General features: G+C 38.5%; 1 protein-coding gene across 1 annotated transcript; it reads right to left on the bottom strand.

Annotated features, from left to right (window-relative positions):
* Positions 1–761: 761 nt before the first annotated feature.
* On the bottom strand, positions 762–3,285 carry nanp (N-acetylneuraminic acid phosphatase). The gene is made up of 2 exons (XM_034224040.1): positions 3,131–3,285; positions 762–1,825 (listed from the first exon to the last, which is right to left on the bottom strand). Exons 1-2 carry the CDS (start codon positions 3,248–3,250, stop codon positions 1,187–1,189), a joined length of 759 nt encoding a protein of 252 aa, XP_034079931.1. The 5' UTR covers positions 3,251–3,285; the 3' UTR covers positions 762–1,186.
* Between the last annotated feature and the right edge of the window lie 16,715 nt (positions 3,286–20,000).

Genomic DNA, 20,000 nt, shown 5'->3' with positions numbered 1-20,000 from the left:
ATCATTTCTTAGAGTAACTAAGACATGGCACCCTTGTTGTATATATTGCAGCCCGTATTCAGTACTTCTTGCACAGTTGCCAAGTAACAAGCAGCTGATAATCATGTGTTTTTCTTTTACCATGCTGGAAATTAAGCCAGCTAAATACTTAATCTATTTAATATAAATAGGAAAATGTACAGGGCTTTCATCATTTTCAGTTTATAGAAGTAGCTGTGTTGGTCGGTTTGATGGGGAATTTTGAGTGCATCCTTAAAAAGTCCTCCTTCCCTCTCCCAACAGTGTGTTTCCTGAGGAGCTAAAGGACTAATTGCTCTGTGAATAGTACATTCATCAGGATATACTCTTAACTATTGGGAGGTATTATTAGAAACATCTTAATTCCAAAAATGTTTCACATTGAGTAACTCTTTGTAGGAGGAATCTTTATGAATACAGCATCAGAAGTATTATAATCAAAACCTATATGAAAGAAAAGTGATCATTCTGCGGGAAAACTGTTCCTTGACACGTATATTACATCATCTGATTATTGATGGGTCACAAACCTAGTTTGAATTCTGCATGTCACATGTTGACAAGTTAAGTAACCACTGGTTTAATATTACAAATCTGATGAATTGCATACGTGCATAAAGTTATTTTTGATGTATATTCCTCATCCGAACTAGGACTGTGAAAATCAGAATTGAATACATAAATAAAACAATTCACTAAAGATATTACAATACCTAAAGAAAATGTTAAAGGAAAAAAATGCTATCAGTTGAAACCATCTTGTTTATTGAGCATTTGTTTGGCAAATGAATTGGCGTAAAATAAGAACACTTAAACTAATGAACAGTAAAGAGGAAACCAGATTAACATATACATATCAACCAGGCCCAACATCATATAACCACATGTATATTCTTTAATATCAGGATTATTGTCCGTACACACACACCTGGTCTGACCACCACAGTAAACATAGCTGTGAGATGAATTCAGTAAACGGAGCCGTACTTCCCCTGATACACAATAACTCACATTGATCTCTAGTACAGTGCTTGAGTAAATGTATAAAAATGCATTAGACGAGGGAAAAAAAGCACCTTGTTGAAAAATAGAAAATAATCTTATAAAATTCCCATCATTACAAATCTCAGCGACAGTCCCCTCCTTTAACGTGTATCATCAGTTGTCTTCATTTGAGTTGCTGCAGAATATGTGGCAGCTCGAGCACAGTAGGGATGGTGAAGTCTGCTTTCACTGCACCATCATCAGCACCCCCCTCACTGCTGATCCAGACTGTAGCCCGCACCCCGGCGAATACCCCCCCCTCAATATCTGTGTCCAGAGAGTCTCCCACCATCACACAGTCCTGAGCCTCCACCTGCAGCATCCTGAAACACAGCGTGAAGATGGAGAGGAACGGCTTTTGCTCTGCATGTTCCCCCCCGACCACGACGGCGTCGAAGAACTCCTCGCACCCGGTCGCCTCCACCTTCTCTCTCTGAGTCTGGGCCTCCCCGTTGGTGAGTAGCAGCAGCATGTGTGTGCGGCGCAGCTCCTTCAACAGGCTGCAGATGTCAGGGGATAGATGGAGGAGCTCCAGGCGGCTGCTTTTCCACAGGAAGTAGCACTGAGCCGCCAGTGACGGAGTGGATCTGCTGCCCACAGCGTCCTGGAGGCTCTCCTCCCAGTGCCCCGTCCGCACCTCATCGATGGATCTGCCGGCTGATGGGTCGAAGCTCTCCTGAGAAAGCTTCAGCTTGAACTTGTCACAGATGCTGCTGACGGTGTCGTCGTCCAGGCCCAGAGAGCTCTTCAGAAGTTCACTGGTCTGTGAGAAACAAAACAGATAGGCTTTCAAATATAAAGACGTGTCTTTATCAGTAAAGACTGTTGGTGATAGAAGCACATTTACTCAAGTACTGTGCTTAAGTAAAACATGTGAGGTACTTTAATTTATTGAGTATTTTCACATTATGCAAATTCATATTATATTTATTTTACAGTATTAGTCACCTTGCAGGTTTTATATAACATAAATCAACTAATATTACCATATATTAAACTACCCAGCCAGCAGAGTAAAAAGTCATTACAATAAAAACATGAATAAAATAAAAATGTTGTTCAAAAAACATAACTTTGAAAATCCATATCCCTGTAAAACAATCGTGAAATATTATACTACAAATGATCAAATTATCATTCTTTACTATATTAAAGGTGACATTCTGCCAATGTTGTCTTTGGAGCATGTGACCAGGCATTAGATGCTGCACCTTTGTTTACTCACACTCAGTGGTGTGTATTTAGATCGAAAAGTGCTAATACTTTATGTCAAAATACTCCATTACAAGTAAAAGTCCTACATTTCAAATTATCCTGAAAAAGGTCAGTGTGTAGTACAAAGAAAAATATGAAAGTCATCATATTGTGTCTGAAAAATGTGTAATATAGTATGTTGAAAATGTGTAAAAAGTGATGGTAAATTATTTAGAAAAATATGAGGAAGGTAAAAGTTTATAATGTCAGTTATATACTCATATCATATCGTATCGTATTTAGAAATATTATAAAAAGTCATAGTATAGTTTGTCAAAATATAAAAGAAGAAAAAGAATACTATAATAATAATATAACGAAAAAGTAGGAAAGTAATTAACTAATAAAGTATGTCTTAAATATCAGGAAACAAATTATAGAATGGTTTGTCGAACAAGTCTAGTATGTATGTTTTAAATATCAAGAAAGTCATCGTAAATCATTTCTAAAAATATTGATAAGACATAAAGTATTCGGAAATATCTTAAAAAGAAAAACACTATTAAAAAAAATACAGTTGAGAATATAGTATGTCAAAAAATATGAAAACAATTCATAGTATAGTATGTTGAGTAAATTCAAGTTGTCCCCCCCCCCCCCCCCCCCCCCCCCCCGACACCCCAACACATATTACATATTCAGTTAACCCCTGGTGGTATGCACATTAACATAAACATGACGCGACCTAGCACCTACATCACCTGGTCGTGAGGAAGTCCCTATCATCTGAGTTCATTTGACACTAACGTTAGCCTCAGTTAACCAACATGTATGTTAAAATGCTAATGGTTCACGAACAGCAGAGTAGCTTTACCTTCTGTATCGCCACTGCTCCTGCCCGACTTGTTTCTATCAGAGTGTTGTCCAAGTCAAACAGTATTGCCTTTACAGTTTGCCCCTCCATTGCCAGCACACTGTTCAGTCTACGCTTCATTGCGGAAGTGCTGCCGGGTACACTGCATGATGGGAGTTGTCGTTCTGATAAACGGCAGTAGCTTCCTTGCGAGCTTCTTCCCCAAGAGGGCGCCAGATAATCACAAAACAAATCGATTTCTTTGGTGACAAAGCATTGACTTTAGCTGCTTCACTTAAAACAGGGTTGCTAACTCTCACGCATCTGGCGTGTGACATACGCTTTCACTCTCAATCTCACGCTCTCACGCTGCCCAAACTATTCTCACGCCAAAAACAAGAATACCGAAGACAAGAAACGGTTTTGAAAACTGTTGTGACGTAGTTATCGTCTTCTCAATAGAACATCTTTGATAATGTCTTCTGGCCAATCAGAATCAAGATAACGGCGTGGTGTTGTTGCAGGAAGTCCCGACGGAGAATACTTTTGCTGTAGTACATCTCTATATACATCGATACAACATTACGTGTTGATAGAAATCAACACGTAACGAAATAAGACCCCACGGTTTGATGATTGATAGGTGTGTGGGCTGTCTTTCATTTTGACACACAGAACAATGGGGGCTATCCACCCGTATCCACAATGTAAAGTCATTCACAGCCTCTTCCCTCTTCAGTGAGGAGCAGCAGGTTCAGCTTTCAGAACAAAGTAACACAAAACTAAAATGGCATTCATTTGTTTAAATATGTCGTGTAGTAATAGATTTATTTATTTTTCTTCTCAAGAGAGTACCAGAATGTGTGCAGGGGTTGGGTTTTCAGCATGTCAACTCTTTCACCTGTGGGGAAATTGCAGGATTGGCTCCAGGTCGTCCTTTTTATTTACTACAAGACAAATGTGCCTTTTTGTTTCATACAGTTCAATTTGGATTGAGACAGGGAAATAATCTAAACCTCACGCAATATATGCTTTTGAAATGTAACATGTCTTTGAAAAAATAACAGTATACAGTTTATATTGTGTATCATCTTTAGCTTGAAAATACATAGATGTGTTTTTTTAATCTATAAAATAAATAAATAGACAGACATTTTATCGATCCCAAATTGTGAAATTATTTAACAGCAGCAGTGTGTTCAGGTATTAACATATTACAAGTTGGAATAAAGTATAAACTACACAATACAAGTATAATGCACTGCAATCCATAAAATAAGTCCGATATGTTCATGAAAACCCCCCAGGAGACACCGACACTAACGTGGCCGAGTGGACTCCGGAGTTTGCTGCAATGCACTGTATGATCTGTGGTGTAGTGGGCTGTCACTCAAAAACTGAGTAGCCAATGGGGACGCATCCCTGAAAGTCCCGCCCACCTGGGAGGTTTGTGTCAAAATCTCAAACAAAAAGTGAAGGAGCGCAAAAGAGAAAGCTGCAGCGAGAGCAAAAGTCTGATCATTGAGAAAGAAGAAACAAGAACTGCAAACAAAAACCTATGTTAAAACAAAGAAAAAAGACTTATAGTTTACATGATTACACAAATGATGTGTTTGCAACTTATAGTTTTATTTTTGAAATTTAATTTATTTTGCTTGACTCCTTTTTTTTCTTCTTTTAAACTCATAGTTTTTCTTTATTCTGAGAAAGTGTTGCTTTATATTTATGATAAAAAACTAATCCCATATTATTTTGGCATACTTGTACTTACTTGAAATTGGTTAAACATGTACAAACTACAACACTTAAACTCAATGCATGTATTTGTTGTTAAAAAACAAAATAATACAATTCTATAATAGGCTACGGTGAAAAAGAGCCTTTTTTGCATACTGGTTACTATAATGTAGGCTACTTAAAGTACATTCTAATGATAATACGTCTGTACTTGTGATGGGTATTTTAGAACCATAGTATTTCAACTTTAAGTGGTTCCTAGTACAACTCTTGTAATACTACTATAGCCTACAAATATTACTATGTTAAAAATACTTCTTAGCTACTGGAACGTTTATATAAATACACGACTGTAAAAGTACAATTAAGCAATTAGATGTTACAAAAAAAGCCTAAATGACAAAAAAATTACTTAAGGCAGATGACACACTAACAAACACTATAGGAGTGACTTATTTGTCGAAAATGAAATGTCCATAATGATTTCATTTGGTGATGAATGATGCAGCCAGCTTATATTACACTCTGAAATTATTTATAGAAAGGAATAATCAAAATAAAAAGGAAGAAAATCAGCATCATTATATGTCTTTGATGCCCTGCCATGTGACTCTTGAGCTTGCATATTGCCAATCTAAACTCATATTCCGTGACAGATACTCTTTCTAAATCAAAACATAACTCCATTCTTATGCAACCTGTCCTATAACTCGCTCTCAGCTGGCGACGGGCCAGAGGTTCACACGCAGCCGTGTGTTTCACAACCAACCTAATCCTTTCTCACATTATACCTCAGAGCATTGTGATTGCATGTGCCTGTGTCGTTAAGAAGAACCTGACCTTATTCTTCCTATTACCTGGGACAAAAACTGCAAAATATGAACCATACATAAAAAAAACTGCAATTACCTATCAGAACAGACAACACGTAGCATTGCGCCTGCATGCAAAGCAGTGATATGCTTTGACATTTTCTGAGTATAACTCACATGTATGAAGATGGAATTTCCCTTTTGGTGTAGAGGTGGGGGAAAAGAAGTAAATTCCTTCCTTAATAGCCCGCCAGTGACTCTTCCAAAGACAGCGCTGAAGGACCGGTGAGGCCTGGTGTCTTTGTCTGCACGACACCTTCCTCTTTTAACTGTGTGGGTGGCCGTGGCTGCACACAGTCACACGCTATCTCTCAGCTGGGCACCAATCCCCCCCAGCAAAGGTTGATTATTCAGGGTGTCATTCCACCTAACAGCTCATATCCTCTGCAGAGCAGGAGGGTTACACTGCTGGAGAATGTTTGATCTGCTTAATTTTCCTATTTGTTAGAATATTATATGTGTACAGGGCGCAGGTTTATATTGTACGTGACATATTCTGGTTAAGAAGAAGTTTCAGTCAGAGGTTCAGGTGGCCATCGGAGTGAGGAACTTCATATTTGGGATACAAAGGATGCTTAAATTAATTCAGGTTATCTGAAGATAATGGGAACCTTGATTTGATTGACCTTGAGCCTCATTAAAGACACAATATCTGCCTGTCCTATCTTGACTTTCAATGTTAGGAAAAATCCTATTTTTACAAAACAGAAGCACAATTTATGGCTGTGTCCCTTCTCAGACCTCTTATCCTTAAGAGGCTCTGTTATACTTGTTGTGGTTTTCCCTTTCTGGTCGTGTGTTATATAGGTTTGTGTGCATGTAAATGGTCTGCAAAGGCTAATATCCCATGTACCCCCCAGAGGGAGTTTCATTGGACTCCTTAGTAGTAGTAGTAGTAGAAGAAGAAGAAGAAGAAGAAGAAAGTAGTAGTAGAAGAAGAAGAAGAAAGTAGTAGAAGAAAGTAGTAGAAGAAGAAGAAGAAGAAGAAGAAGAAGAAGAACCTTTTTTAATCCCCCGAGGGGGAAATTCAGTTTCCACTCTGTCATACACGCACATGTGTTTTTATACAGGTACATACACACAGTACACACTTTTTACATCATACATACACAGTTATATACGCATATGCAGTTGAGAGGTCAGAGCGGAGGCAGCCGGCACCAGTGAGCATTTGGGGGTTAGGTGCCTTGCTTAAGGGCACTTTGGCAGTGGCCCAGGAGGTGAACTGGCCCCTCTTCAGTACCAGTCAACACTATTTTTTGGTCTGATCGGGATGTGAACCACTGCCGCCCCAGTTCTCTGCATTAGACCCATCCTAGTATTAGGAGCAGTGAGCAGCCATTAGGTCGGCGCTCGGGAGCAGTGTAGGGACAGCGCCTTGCTCAGGGGCACCTCGGCAGTAACTTGGTCGTTCCGGGACTCGAACCGGTAAACTTCCGGATCCCAAGCCGAGTCCCTACGGACTGAGCCACCACAGCCCTACCTCCATAACATAGTGACATCATTTTGTGACACTCCCGCGTCTATTGGCTAGCGCTCCAACACATTGTACATGACAGGGTTTAGACGGGACATCTCTAAGCGGTTGAACAATCACAACAGAGCCGGCCAGCTAACCAATCAGAGCAGACTGGGCTCTGGTTTCCGACAGAGGGTGAAAAGAGGTGCTGCAGCACAGGCAGTATGAGAACAATGAAGAGCTTTTTGAACATTAAAGCATGGAGACATGTCCCAGTAGAGACACTACATATAAATATGAACCTGAAGATGAGCTAAATATGTCCTCTTGAAGACATCCAACCCACAGTGACATTTATTTTTATTATTTTGGCCCACAATAGTGAAACATCCTCCCAGAAGACCTGAGGGCAGCAGAGAGTGTTTTTACTTCTAAGAGCAAACTCAAAAACCACCTTTTTAAATGGGCTTTTAATTGATATGTGTGTATATCATTTTTTGTAAAACTTTGATTGATTTATTGATTTTAATTTGGTCTCTTATGTTTGTATAAATGTTTATATATTGTTTTATACATTTTTGTATTGCACATTCTTACTTTAACTTCTTGTGTTTACATTAATATTTGTATTTTAATTAACATTTTCAACAGAGCTATTGTCACAAAACCCACTTTCCCCTGGGGTAAAGAAGGTATTCTGATAACTGTAAATGTGATTTATCCAGTGACGATCTTCAAAGCTATAGCTTAATTCATATCTTAGAAATTATATCATATTTTTACTAAATTAAGTGTGGAAACATAGAAACAATTAAGATATTAGACTGAGGAAGCTTGAGCTCCACGGGAAAGCACACATGTTCAACACGTTCTCACTCCCAACCCGTCACATGTTGACGGTCGGTCAGGGCCCCTCCCCGTCACTCTATTACGGACAGGGTACCCCTTGAGAGACAGTTTTCAACGGGCAGGGCGTTCCATTAACTTGCATAGAGCTCCCTGAACGTTGGTAATAGACGAGTTGAGATTGCGGCAAAATGCTCTCCGCAGATCCATTCTCACAGCGTTTATCAACCTTTTTCTAACTCAATATCAAGCCACACTTATTGTTTTTACTTCTTTATTTTAATTGAATAATGTAGGACTTTTGTTGCCGTCAGTTAGGGGGAAAGTAGGGGCTCAGAATACTGAAATCTGTATTGTTTCATCTTTCTAATTTTGTATTATTTTCTAAACCACACACTGTTATTTATTACATGTCACTTGTTAGACGCTTTTATCCAAAGCGACTTACATACTCAATACTGTGAGCAATCCCCACAGGAGCAATTTGGGGTGAAGTGTCTTGCCCAGGGACACAACGACATGCTGACTGCAGTGGGGTTTGAACCTGTGACCTCCTGATCCGAACACCAACGCTCTAATCCACTGCGCCACAGCCTCCTTTTTTTACTCACCAATAACACATACTTATCCTTGTGTTTATTTATTTGTTTGATTAATAAACACAAGTTGGAGTCCTTCAGGACCGAGGGTCGGAGCAGCTCATAGTTGCTTTAGAGAATTTTACACCCGGAAGTATTCTCTCCGCTTCGCTTGACAAACCCTCTATGGACAAACCCTGTGATAGTCCTCAAGCTCTGTGATTGGATGGTTGAGTGTGCGCCGAGGGTTACGCCGAGCGTCGAACAGCACTTGAAATGGGATGGAACCACGGCAGACTGTCCAAAACTGGTTTTGAACGGGTCCACCCGTACGGAGAACCTGTAGTTCTCCCCCACCCCGTCCCCAGAACTACACATGCTGGCTATTGTGTTTCGCTACATGTTCTCTATCTATGGCACGTCTCTACTGGGAGTTGTAGTTTTAAAAGACGTTTTCGTATTTCCCATAATAAGAAGTTGCTAGTATTAAACTGTGTACATCCCTGGAGGTTTAGGGGATAGGAAACACTCAAATTTAAAACATATAATTAATACATGGGTGAAAATAGCTTGTGCCCATAATGGGCAGCATTAATATATACCCACTTGACAGCTAAGGTCAGAAGAGCTTTATTTAACAGCTGGTCTTATGTCTGTGACCCCTCCTGTTGTTAATTGATAAGCCTGAAACATGCACTTGTCAAGGTTCAGAGGCACATTTTGCAAATATGGCAGTAGCCATCGATCATCTTAAGATAAGATGTACTTTATTGATCCCAAGTTGGACACATTTGCGTTACATCAGCATGTGTAACAGTTGTAAATATGCAGTGGTGTTTATTTACATCATTTAGTATAATCACACAAATTCTGTGTTTTATATTTAACAATTCTGTGTTCTTTATTTATTGATTGTTCAATACCTAACAAGGCCGGAGATTAAAAACTTGGGTCGCAGGTTCCTCAACAGTGCATTACAAGAGATCTATCAATTGTGTATACCTCCACCATTAAACTGTCGTATTCTGCACATTTCTTATACTATCTACATACATCTTATAAGAGTATACTACATATTTATAATATCAGTTAAAATAAGTGCTTACACATACAGTAGTTAACATTGCAGGAAAGCAATATATTAGTACTTTGTCAGGCTTAATATTTATACCCCCAAAGCTTTTTTCTTATTCAAAATAAGACCTTAACTTAAAGTATTCTTTAATGTTTAAATAAAGCCTTATTAGTTAGTCTGTGTCTCCTATTAATATCTAATAATACAAATAATACATTTCAATAACGCTTTAACCACCAGGTGTCCCTTTCTATCAGCTGTGCACCGTTATGGTGTAAATATACCAATATACCGATTGGATCAAATATAAAAGTCAGCCAAATTAGCATTGATACTGCAAGGAGACTTACATTGTGAAGAGAAATTGAAGATTTTGTTTAATTGCTGATATATTTATGATCCACGTCACATATTCAGTTTCGGCGGCAGTTGTTCCTGTTTGTCTAGAACTCTTCTCATCAGGGCTCAATAAATAGCAAACTATATGTAATATTTAATCCAGCTGAACCGTGTATTACAATGCCGTTATGTGATGACCTCCAAAGAGAAAAGCAAGCAAACTCGGAATAAAGTATTATTTATAAAAAAAATCTGATTTCACATCAACAGGAAGTCCGGTTAACTAAAATGTCCGCGCGGAACAATACCCCAACCCATAGATCCGTGGGTGAATAATGTCAATCACCACATTACACACATCCCTTCACATTTAAATTTTAATTTACATTAAAGTATTTCGTGAGGCCTTCTAAAATGTTTTAAAATATAATTAGGGTTGTAGTTGAAGAGTTTGTAAATTATTGACGGCACGTCCATTACTTCCACAACCACACACATGGATTAACATCGATTTAATACATTAATGTAGCCTTTGTTTCTGCTAAAAGAGGTGTCGACCAGCTGGGGCAACAAGAAAATCGGCGAAATCGAGTGTGACTATTACAAAATAAATAATTATTATATTAATATTGACAATAACAATTGACCGTCGGGGAGCGTTCTCATGGCGTCCATTATTAACGCTATGGGAGGTCTATGAAGGTCTATGGGACGCCCTGCCCGTTGAAAACTGACTCAAGGGGTACCCTGTCCGTAATAGAGTGACGGGGAGGGGCCCTGACCGACCATCAACATGTGACGGGTTGGGAGTGAGAACGTGTTGGTTCAACAGGAAGTAAGGAAGTCACCTACAAACCAAGTATTCCATCATAGAGATAGAGCTCATCATCATCATCATCGGTGAAAAACCTAATTCATTATCTACAATCCTTGCGTATCGAACATTCTTCAGATGTGAAAGATGTGGATGCTTACAGTGATACTGCATCAGGAAACAGAGTGATAACCGAGGATCAGCTGTTCTTTCTTTGTCAAGGTGCTTCCTTCTAGGCGGGGAGGCCATCTACGGTCACAAACACACGTATGTGAGATTTTATCGAAGGCTAGGGGAATGTATGAACTACGGTCTAAAGAGAGAAACACTGGTGTGTCTAATGGCACTTGTCATGGTAACAAGGGGCGTCTGGCAACCTGCATGTACACACAAACACAAACAACATGATGTGGGGCAGGATGGTTCCTCTTCAGCCGCTATGCAAGGCACTCAGTGATCCAGGCGATACGCTTTCCTGCAGAGTAAAGTGTGTGTTGGGCAGAGGTGGAAGAAGTAGTCCGATTATGTACTCAATTAAAAGTCCTGCATTCAAAATTGTACTTCACCATTAAAATATACATTAAGTACCAAAAGTAGAAGTATTAAGTATGCAGACAATTCCATTCAAGCACCAGATATTTAAAATAGCTGCATTATATTAGATTGGATAAGATCATATGTATTTTATTGATCCCAATTTTGGAAAAATATTTTTGCAACGCATTGCACATGAATTTAAAGAATATTAAATGTAATTAAATAGAAAATAAACACACAGAAATAAATTTCAACTACTTTTTTTAAGTATAAATATTGTGTATTATAATTATTGATGCAATAATGAGTTCATGACTTGATAAAAGCTGAGTTTATTTAAATGAATTGAGCCTATAATAATATATGATAATGTATTCAGTTGTTCATATTTTGTATTGGTAATCAAAATCTGCAAAGTAACTATATGCAGTATGTTAAATAAATGTAGTGGGGTAAAAAGTATAGCATAATAAGTAGCATGTGAAAAAACTCAAGTAAAGTACCTTTTACTTACGTAGCCTAGCAACATACATTTGATCAAGTTCAATTTCTTAGTGGGCTTTTGTGGACAAATGTGCTTTTTTGTAATATAAACTTTTTTCAATGTATTCATTTTGTGACCTCATCACTGATATATGTTTACATGCTCTTAATATACTTATTTGATTTGTTTTATATATGTTCCTCCGCTCATCTTCTTTTTGCCTATCTGTCCCTTTGCTGTGACAATGTAAATGTTTTGTGGGAGGAATAAAGGAATTCTGATTCTGATATAACTTTACATTACATGTTACTTATATCATCTGAAGTGTTCCTTGTGAAAAGACAGGACCTCCCAGAGTTTTGTGGCAGATCGCCAGGGTTTTCAGAGCCCCTTCCCCCGTCTGGGTGCCGATACACCCGAGTTCTCCTGGCCGGCCCCTGAACCAGCGCTGCAGGGGGGGGGCTACGTGTGGTCACTGGAGTATAGCCCTGAGAGCCTTGGGAGATCATCCAATCTCAATCCAGTTCTGGCTGGGACACAGCAATGTCAATAACCAGAGGTGGGGGGCGGGTGTATTCTACACTGGTACTAACATCTTTTCATCAGAGTTGGGAGGGTGACTTTACAAATAGATTCTGTTATAATTACTAGATACCTTTTAATATCAAAGGCAATGCAAATAATTCAAAGAGTAAATAAACATTAATAAGACCCATCTAAGTGTATTATGTAAGACGACAGAACAATGTGACCTTAGAAAAGAAGAAACTAAGATATTTAGGATAGAAAATGTGTCTTCCATTGATAGGAAAAGCTGCCGTTCATTAAGAATGAAACACATGAGCACATTCTAGAGTTAAAAAAAGCAGAAATTGAATCTGAGCTGACAGAAAATGCTCCGTTTTAGTTTAATACTAATCCTGGTAGTAATCCCTAATTTCTAGAAATGTAACAGTTATCTGATCACTTTTTGTATCCTGATCAGGTTACCCCATTACACGTAATCCATTACTCCACAAGCCTGCTTCTCACACACGCAGTATGGGAAACATCTCTAATTTAGGAAAGTAAAGCTGGTTTTGATGTGTTATAATCTGCTGAATTATTATTTAAAAAATCGTGTGTTGTTCATGCATCGAAATATTATATTTCCTTTTCTTTACTCAGAGCAAGAATGAGCTTATATATTGACTATAATAACACTTTAATGCATACTAACAGTGCATTATAATATGCATTATTAGAAGGGTGCAATGCATTACAACTGTAGAAATGATAAAACACTGTAATCCTTGCAAGAAATTACCTCAGTGAGATAGCAAAGTCTATGAATTATTACCATACTAGAGCTTATAAGTAGTTATGATATGCTTTAATGATAATTGTTATAAAGCATTGCCAATATTTTTTAGTGCATTTTCAAACTATAATTATATAGTTCCATAAGCACATTAAAGCACATGTTTAATATGAATTCCAGACGTCATAAAAACGTTTTTAAAACTCCAACCAATAAATAAATCAGTTTTATGAAACGTTGTGTCTCTCCTGATTCTCATAATTAACACTCCTGAAAGATCACTACCTTTATTATATCTTCAGTTTCTGTTTATATAAATCACATAAACACACTTACCAAACGCTGCATAATTGTGAGTTAAGTATTCTATGAGTCTGAATATCTGTCAGAGCAACAAGTCGCAACAACCGGTTCTCTGGCACCGCTCTGTTGGTATGTCCCTGACACTAATTATAATGTCTACATTATGGGGAATAATGTAAACAACCAAGTATGTGATCTGAATGTCTTTAAAGATACCATAACAATTTATTTAAATGTTATACTGTTTGAAAAAAGTGTATTTATCTTATCTTACTTATTTAACTAACTTATCAACACACAACTTTTCATTTTGGCCAGAGAGGTTTTTTAACGTAACTTTGTCCTTTTTATATGTATTGCTTGGTTAAGAAAGATGTAAATAACAAGGATAAGGGCTTAGGGTTAATAATCAGTAACCCTAAACCTAGCACTGACTCTAATCCTAACCTCTCCATAGTGAAACTAGTACCCCTTTTTTCCAGAAATTAGTTCTGTTGTCTACTGGTGCTAGTTTGGTGAGCAATTGGTTCCCAAGTTGAACCAACTGCAAACCAGTTTGCTTTCCCACTGCCAGAGCCCCGTCGAAGCCACATCATGATGTCACAATAACGTGCCTGCATTTCTCAGCAACGCCAGAGAAAAAAACAACAACAATGGCGGTCGACTTCTCTAGTTTTACTCCAGAGTGTTGTGGTTAATTGTTTGCCAATATAAATCAGCGGAATAGCATAAATAGTATGTCATAGATGGGCCAGTTAATGTTGTGTGACATAAATACATGTGTGTGGTCATGATCTAGTAAATCTGCGCTCTCGGCTTGACTGCTTCTGTATCAACTTTATTCTCTTCGTCGTACTCGCCATTCACTTGCTAAGGTTCATCCCCCAGCTTATGATGTTAACCTCTTACGTATGCGGTTCATGGTTCTAGCCCAGCAGATGGTTGGTCCCAAATGCAAACACGTTTTTTGGGGCCGAGCCTGCACCGCAGGGGTGAAAACATGACAAACGTGTTCGCAATAGGGCACCGGCTCCAACCCAGTCCTGGAACCGCTTGGTTGGAAAAGAGGTCAACGAGAATCACCACTAATATAACAGTCTGTTTGAAGATGACTTTCATCTTTGAGATGACTTGTCACGAGGTATGAGTAGCCTGAAGTAAATCAATATGTGTGTGTGTTTGTAGGTGTGTGTGACAGAGCTCTGCTAACCCAGAGGAGTTTTACTAGATTCCACATCACTGTTTCCCAAAGGTGCAATTTTCCGGCAGACTGGGCGAGGACAGGCTGAGGCAGGTGGCTGAACAACGTGTAACAGAGGCTTTGATGCTCCTCTGACACACGCAAGGCTAACCACAACACAGACAAAACGTGCTGTTACCAAGTTGAGAACACTGTGGACTTTAAACAGCAATTTAATCTCTAACAGGACATGCATGTCAGGTTTTGGAGATCCAGCATGAGTATATTAACTGCAAAAGGTTTACTTGAATACACATTATTTAATGTTCTGCATCTACGAGTCTCTGAGTTAAAATAATAACCAAACATGGAGTTTGGTGTCATGTATCATGCCAGTTTTTGTCTTTACAACTATTGCTGTCATTGCAATAAGCTTTTCCTGGTTAGAATTACCTTAATGTTCATGGTTCAGGAGGTTTTTACAGAAAGCTGAATCTTCCAAAGATGTTTCCTCCTCTGAAATTAAACAGAACAAATCATTCAAAATGGTAATTCACTATATCCAGTAGTTTCATGTAAAAATCTGTGTGTCGAAAAGACAAAGGGGCTGCGAGAGCTGATCTCTAGACAAAGTGAAATTAAGATGCTATCTGAGCATTCCCTTTCTTGCCAAAAATTAGGATGACATGATCAACACCATTGTGTTGTGCTTAATATTAATCTACTGCAAGCAATCCATTAGCATAGCTTACATAGACCAATCTCCGTGTTTCTAGCTCACATGCTAAGCTAACTTCAATAGCTTTGTAGGCTACTGGGAGAATAATCCGAGGTCAAAGCTTTAGAAAAAAGGTAAAGAGCACAAATTCCATTCAGACAGGTCTATCCAGACATACAAAGGTCTAATTGATCAGTGGCCTACTGCTAGATCCAACAAGCACTTTCTTAGGAAGAAAAAGAGCTAACCATTGCAACACATAGCCATATTCCAAATTAGAAAAAGTGAAGACATAAACAGCATAAAGAAGATTATTCTGATAACCAACACCTCTAAAGCTCGCTTAAATAACACATGTTCTTTTTCAATTCAGCAGACTAGCTATTTACAGTCTTTATGCTAAAATAAGCTAAGCTAAGCTAACCAGCTGCCCACTGTGGCTGCTTATTTACTTAATGGGTTTGAAACATACTGAACTTCTCATCTTACTTTAATTTTGTAATTATGTATTTAGAAGTGTATCAACAGAAAAAAAAATGTTTTGACTAATTAGTGCCACCTATAGTTCTTTATAGGGAAGGTTTTATGAAAGTTATTGGATACGATTTGGAATTTATGGATCTATTACTGTACATAAATAATTCCTTAGAAAATTAAACAAGAATCAAAGAAAGGAAAAATGAGTTGCTTAATACATACTGTCAATATATTTTTCTTCTTTAAGATCTCTTTTGCAACCTACTTCCCTTGTTTATACCCTGCCATCTGCCCATGGTTTACATTAGATATGTCTGCAGGGTTCTGCTCAAGGATGAAAAAACAAACCCAATCAAGACCCCCTTTCCTTGCACTCCCTTATTAAATCACGATGTGTGATGCAGACACACAGGGAGTGGAGAGAACAGATGGTGTGTAGCTGCTTGACTCTGACTGCAACGGGTGCTGAACACTTTCCAGTTGAAGGTTTTTCCCTTCATTGGGGAGAGTGTTGATGACATGTCATGTCCAGTGTCAATGGCCGAGGTTTATAAGAGGCTCCAGATGGAAGGTCTGGTGTTGACGTGAAGGAGACATGACTCCATATGGATTCTGTGTGTCATTCCTGCCTATCCTTGTGTATGGGTTCACTATGAGATCATGCATCTATGACTGGCATATAAATGAAAGAGTACTTCACAACAGACGTTTAAATAATTCGTGTGTGAAACACTGCTAATAAAACAAGTCCATCAATATATGGAAAGGTACCCTGCCCAAGCCTCACATTTGGTAACATAAATCTGTGCAGGTACAGCTGGTGATACAGTTGCCCAATGAGTGATGCAGTGATGACATATTTTTGTAGAATGACTTGGAAGTAAGTAGCACATGGGCTACCTCGACAAAAACCAATGGGATTTTTATATTGGGCTTTAGTTTGTTGCAGAATATAACACCTAACACATATTAACACCACTTTTATGATTTTTTAAGGGTAAATGAAATCGCCAGAAGAGTTTAGAACTTTACGCTATAAATTGGCTACGCATCACCGGTAAGCTAAAGGTGGCTAATGTTTCGGCTTGATTATGTTAAGTAGTCTCATTTAGTTTAATTTTTAAGACATGTAAAAGATTTAGACAACTAACAGTCTGGTATTAACTGACGTAACCTTATGTCTTAGAGCAAAACGTGAACATTTCTTAAGCTTGTGTTAAGCAAGAACATTAGAAAGCTGCACACAAAAACACAAAGTGTATTTAACGGCAAATGCACAAACTTAAGAGATTTTCAAGTTTTGTTAGTTGGCATGATATCTATGACATTAAATACCCCATTCGTCAATTTGAAGCTTTTTTTCTGTTTAAAAAAAGCGAATTGCTAAGATAAATTCTAAACAAGCCTACTAAATGTCATCCAGACAACAGAGGTGGCAAAAGTACACACTCTCTTTACTCAAGTAGAAGTACAGATACTTGTGTAAAAAAATGCTTTGGTAAAAGTAGAAGTACTTTTTCCTTAAGTAAAAGTACAAAAGTACAGTCTCTGAAATGTACTCACAGTAAAAAGTGCAAAGCTAACCTAACATCATATTAATATAATATAATATTAATATAAGTGAAAAGGAGCTTCATTTCAACTCATTACTGCCATTCTGAATGTATTCAGCGTGAACAACAAAAACAAAGTAGCCTACCTGTATTTGCTGTTGCCAACATTGTAGATGGGTTACTTTGCCTTAATATAGGACAAACAAATCAAACAACAATTATTATAGTGCATTCACCACGAATAATGTTTTGCGCCCACAAATTCAAACATCTCCCTCAAATAAGGCCATGGATGCGGGATGTCTTAATGGTGGTCTGATGAATCGCCTCCGTCGATTTTATCTTCAGTCATGTCGCTGACTGTACTAGCGTTACTCATGGACATTATGCCGTTAGACCTTTCTCCCTTAACGTCACTGCCTAGTCATACGTCTTTTACAGTACGTTGTTTTCGTCTGTCGGGCATGATCTGCACACCATGGCTCGTCTTTTCTACGTGTTATTATCACATCCATTCAGTTTTAAATCAGTCTTGATGTCAGGGAAGGCCTGATAAAAATAATTGGTAATTCACCTCACATGCATTAAAACGAAAGTAACGAGCCTGTTTTGAAAATGTAAAAGTAGAAAGTACAGATATGTGTTAAAATGTAGGGAGTAAAACTAAAAAGTCGTCAGAAAAATAAATACTTAACCTGTTAAGCCTGAAGGTCCCCAGCGGGGACCCTGGTTTTTTTTTCACGACACTGTGTCTCAGGGAATCTTAATATTTAAAAACCTATTAATGTGTTATACCAGATTAACGAGAAGTATCTCAGCTAACTGACGATACGAACCATTTTTACCGAAACAAAACACAAGTCTCACAAGAAGCGTTAGCATTAGCCCTTAGCTAAAACGGGCAGATGCTACTTCCGGTGCTAACTAGCAAAAACGATCTTTAAAATTTAATATTTTATGCACAAACTACATATCATCTGAAAGCTGATACTCCACAGATTATGTTGTTATAAGTATCATCACTGTAGGACACAAACTCACTGAGCTAGCAGCCAGAACAGAGAAGGAAAAAAACAACAGTTTTCAAAACCATAACAATAATTATGTCTTACCGTTGCTGTTTTGTGATCAAAGCTCTTGTTCAAGGGAATACAAACGCTGCTTAAAGTTAATCCAATGTCTCTTAGTCACTTTAGAATTGTTCCTGATAATCTATCATTACATTCATGGCAGCAGAGTAGGTATACAGTTTTGCAGTCCCGAGTTTATGCTGTCTCACGTGCTGTTTACGAAAACCTCTCTTTACTTGACGTAAGTGTTTAGCGGGACTTACTAACTGTCACTCGATTCTATTGGCTCCAACGGTTCAGAAAAGGTGTCAATCACCCAAATCGACCAATGGGTTCCAAATATATGATCCTGCGTAGTATAAACTACGCCGGCTCCGGCTCCATTACGCATTACGCAGCCAGAAGGGAGAGCTTCACCACAGAGCAGGTGCTAGAGATGCTAGCTGATGATAGCGGGGCTATGATCATACCAGATGACTCTTCGTCAGATGATGAAGATCTCCTCCAGCCAGACCTGGATCCGGACAGTAGTGACTCGGATGTTGAACTTCCACCACGGGAAAGGAATGTAATCTCTCTGTTTTTATATATTACTTATGTGTTTGGTGGAACTTCGTCACAGTGCTAGCTTAGCCAAGAAGCTACAGGAATGATTAGGCAAAATGCTAAATAGTGTTACTTGTCTTTTTGGAGTTACATTTTCTAAATGAATGGCCAGTGAATGAATATACATGTGTTTACTTATTTATTTGGTGTAATATTATTCATTTATAGTCCAATATTATCCTATAAGTATAAGCCAGTGAATTAATCTAATCTCTTTGTTTTTCCACATTTGTTAGATGAGGAGTGACCCCAGCAGGACAAAGCCACACACCCAGAAGACTTTCAGGGAGCAGCTTGCTGCAGAATTGTTGGAGTTTGCTGAAGGCCCTGCTGAAGGCCCTGCACCTCCACCACCCCCTCCTCCACCACTCCCATGCATGCCCGAGTATTATGGGGAAGATGCCACCAAGGTCAGGAAGAACTGCAGGAGATGCCTAGATGCTGGACTCAAAAGGGTGAAGACACCTGTGTACTGCAGGAAGTGCCAGGTCCCTCTGTGCTTCACTGTCAAAAATAACTGTTTCAGGGAGTGGCACGACCTAAATACTGGAACATTCAGGTAGGTATAAAGTTCAGGTAGGTATAACGTTTTGCGAGTGTTTATTTTAAAAAAATACTTGTTTTTATATACCTAGTGTGATTTTATTGTATAGTGTGTTGGTAAAATATGTGTTGTTTTTACAAACCTACAGTGTGGTTTTATTGTATAGTACGTTGGTAAAATGTTTGTTTTTACATGCCTATAGTGTGTTGGTAACAGTGGCGAGCCGTGACTTTTATACCTAGGCCCTCTGACCCCCCTTCACTCAAAAAAAAGAAGAGATATTACGTCACAGCGTATAGGCCTACTTCAGCCGAATATCAAAACAGCGGCCCGGGGTGCAAAACGCATCAATGACAGCGACCCTCTACCACACAAAACAAGACCATTTATCTAAACACC

The sequence above is a fragment of the Gymnodraco acuticeps genome, unplaced genomic scaffold (genome assembly GCF_902827175.1).
Source record: "Gymnodraco acuticeps unplaced genomic scaffold, fGymAcu1.1, whole genome shotgun sequence".
In the NCBI taxonomy this organism is placed as follows: Eukaryota; Metazoa; Chordata; class Actinopteri; order Perciformes; family Bathydraconidae; genus Gymnodraco; species Gymnodraco acuticeps.
Note: the sequence above shows the minus strand (reverse complement) of the source record. Positions and strands in the feature narration are given on the sequence as shown.

Bases quoted from the DNA above. Each gene is read 5' to 3' on its own strand.
- nanp (XM_034224040.1), bottom strand. From the start codon at position 3,250: ATGAAGCGTAGACTGAACAGTGTGCTGGCAATGGAGGGGCAAACTGTA. The intron at 1,826-3,130 runs GTAAAGCTACTC...TGTTTCTCACAG, and splicing joins GAGCAGTGGCGATACAGAAG to ACCAGTGAACTTCTGAAGAG.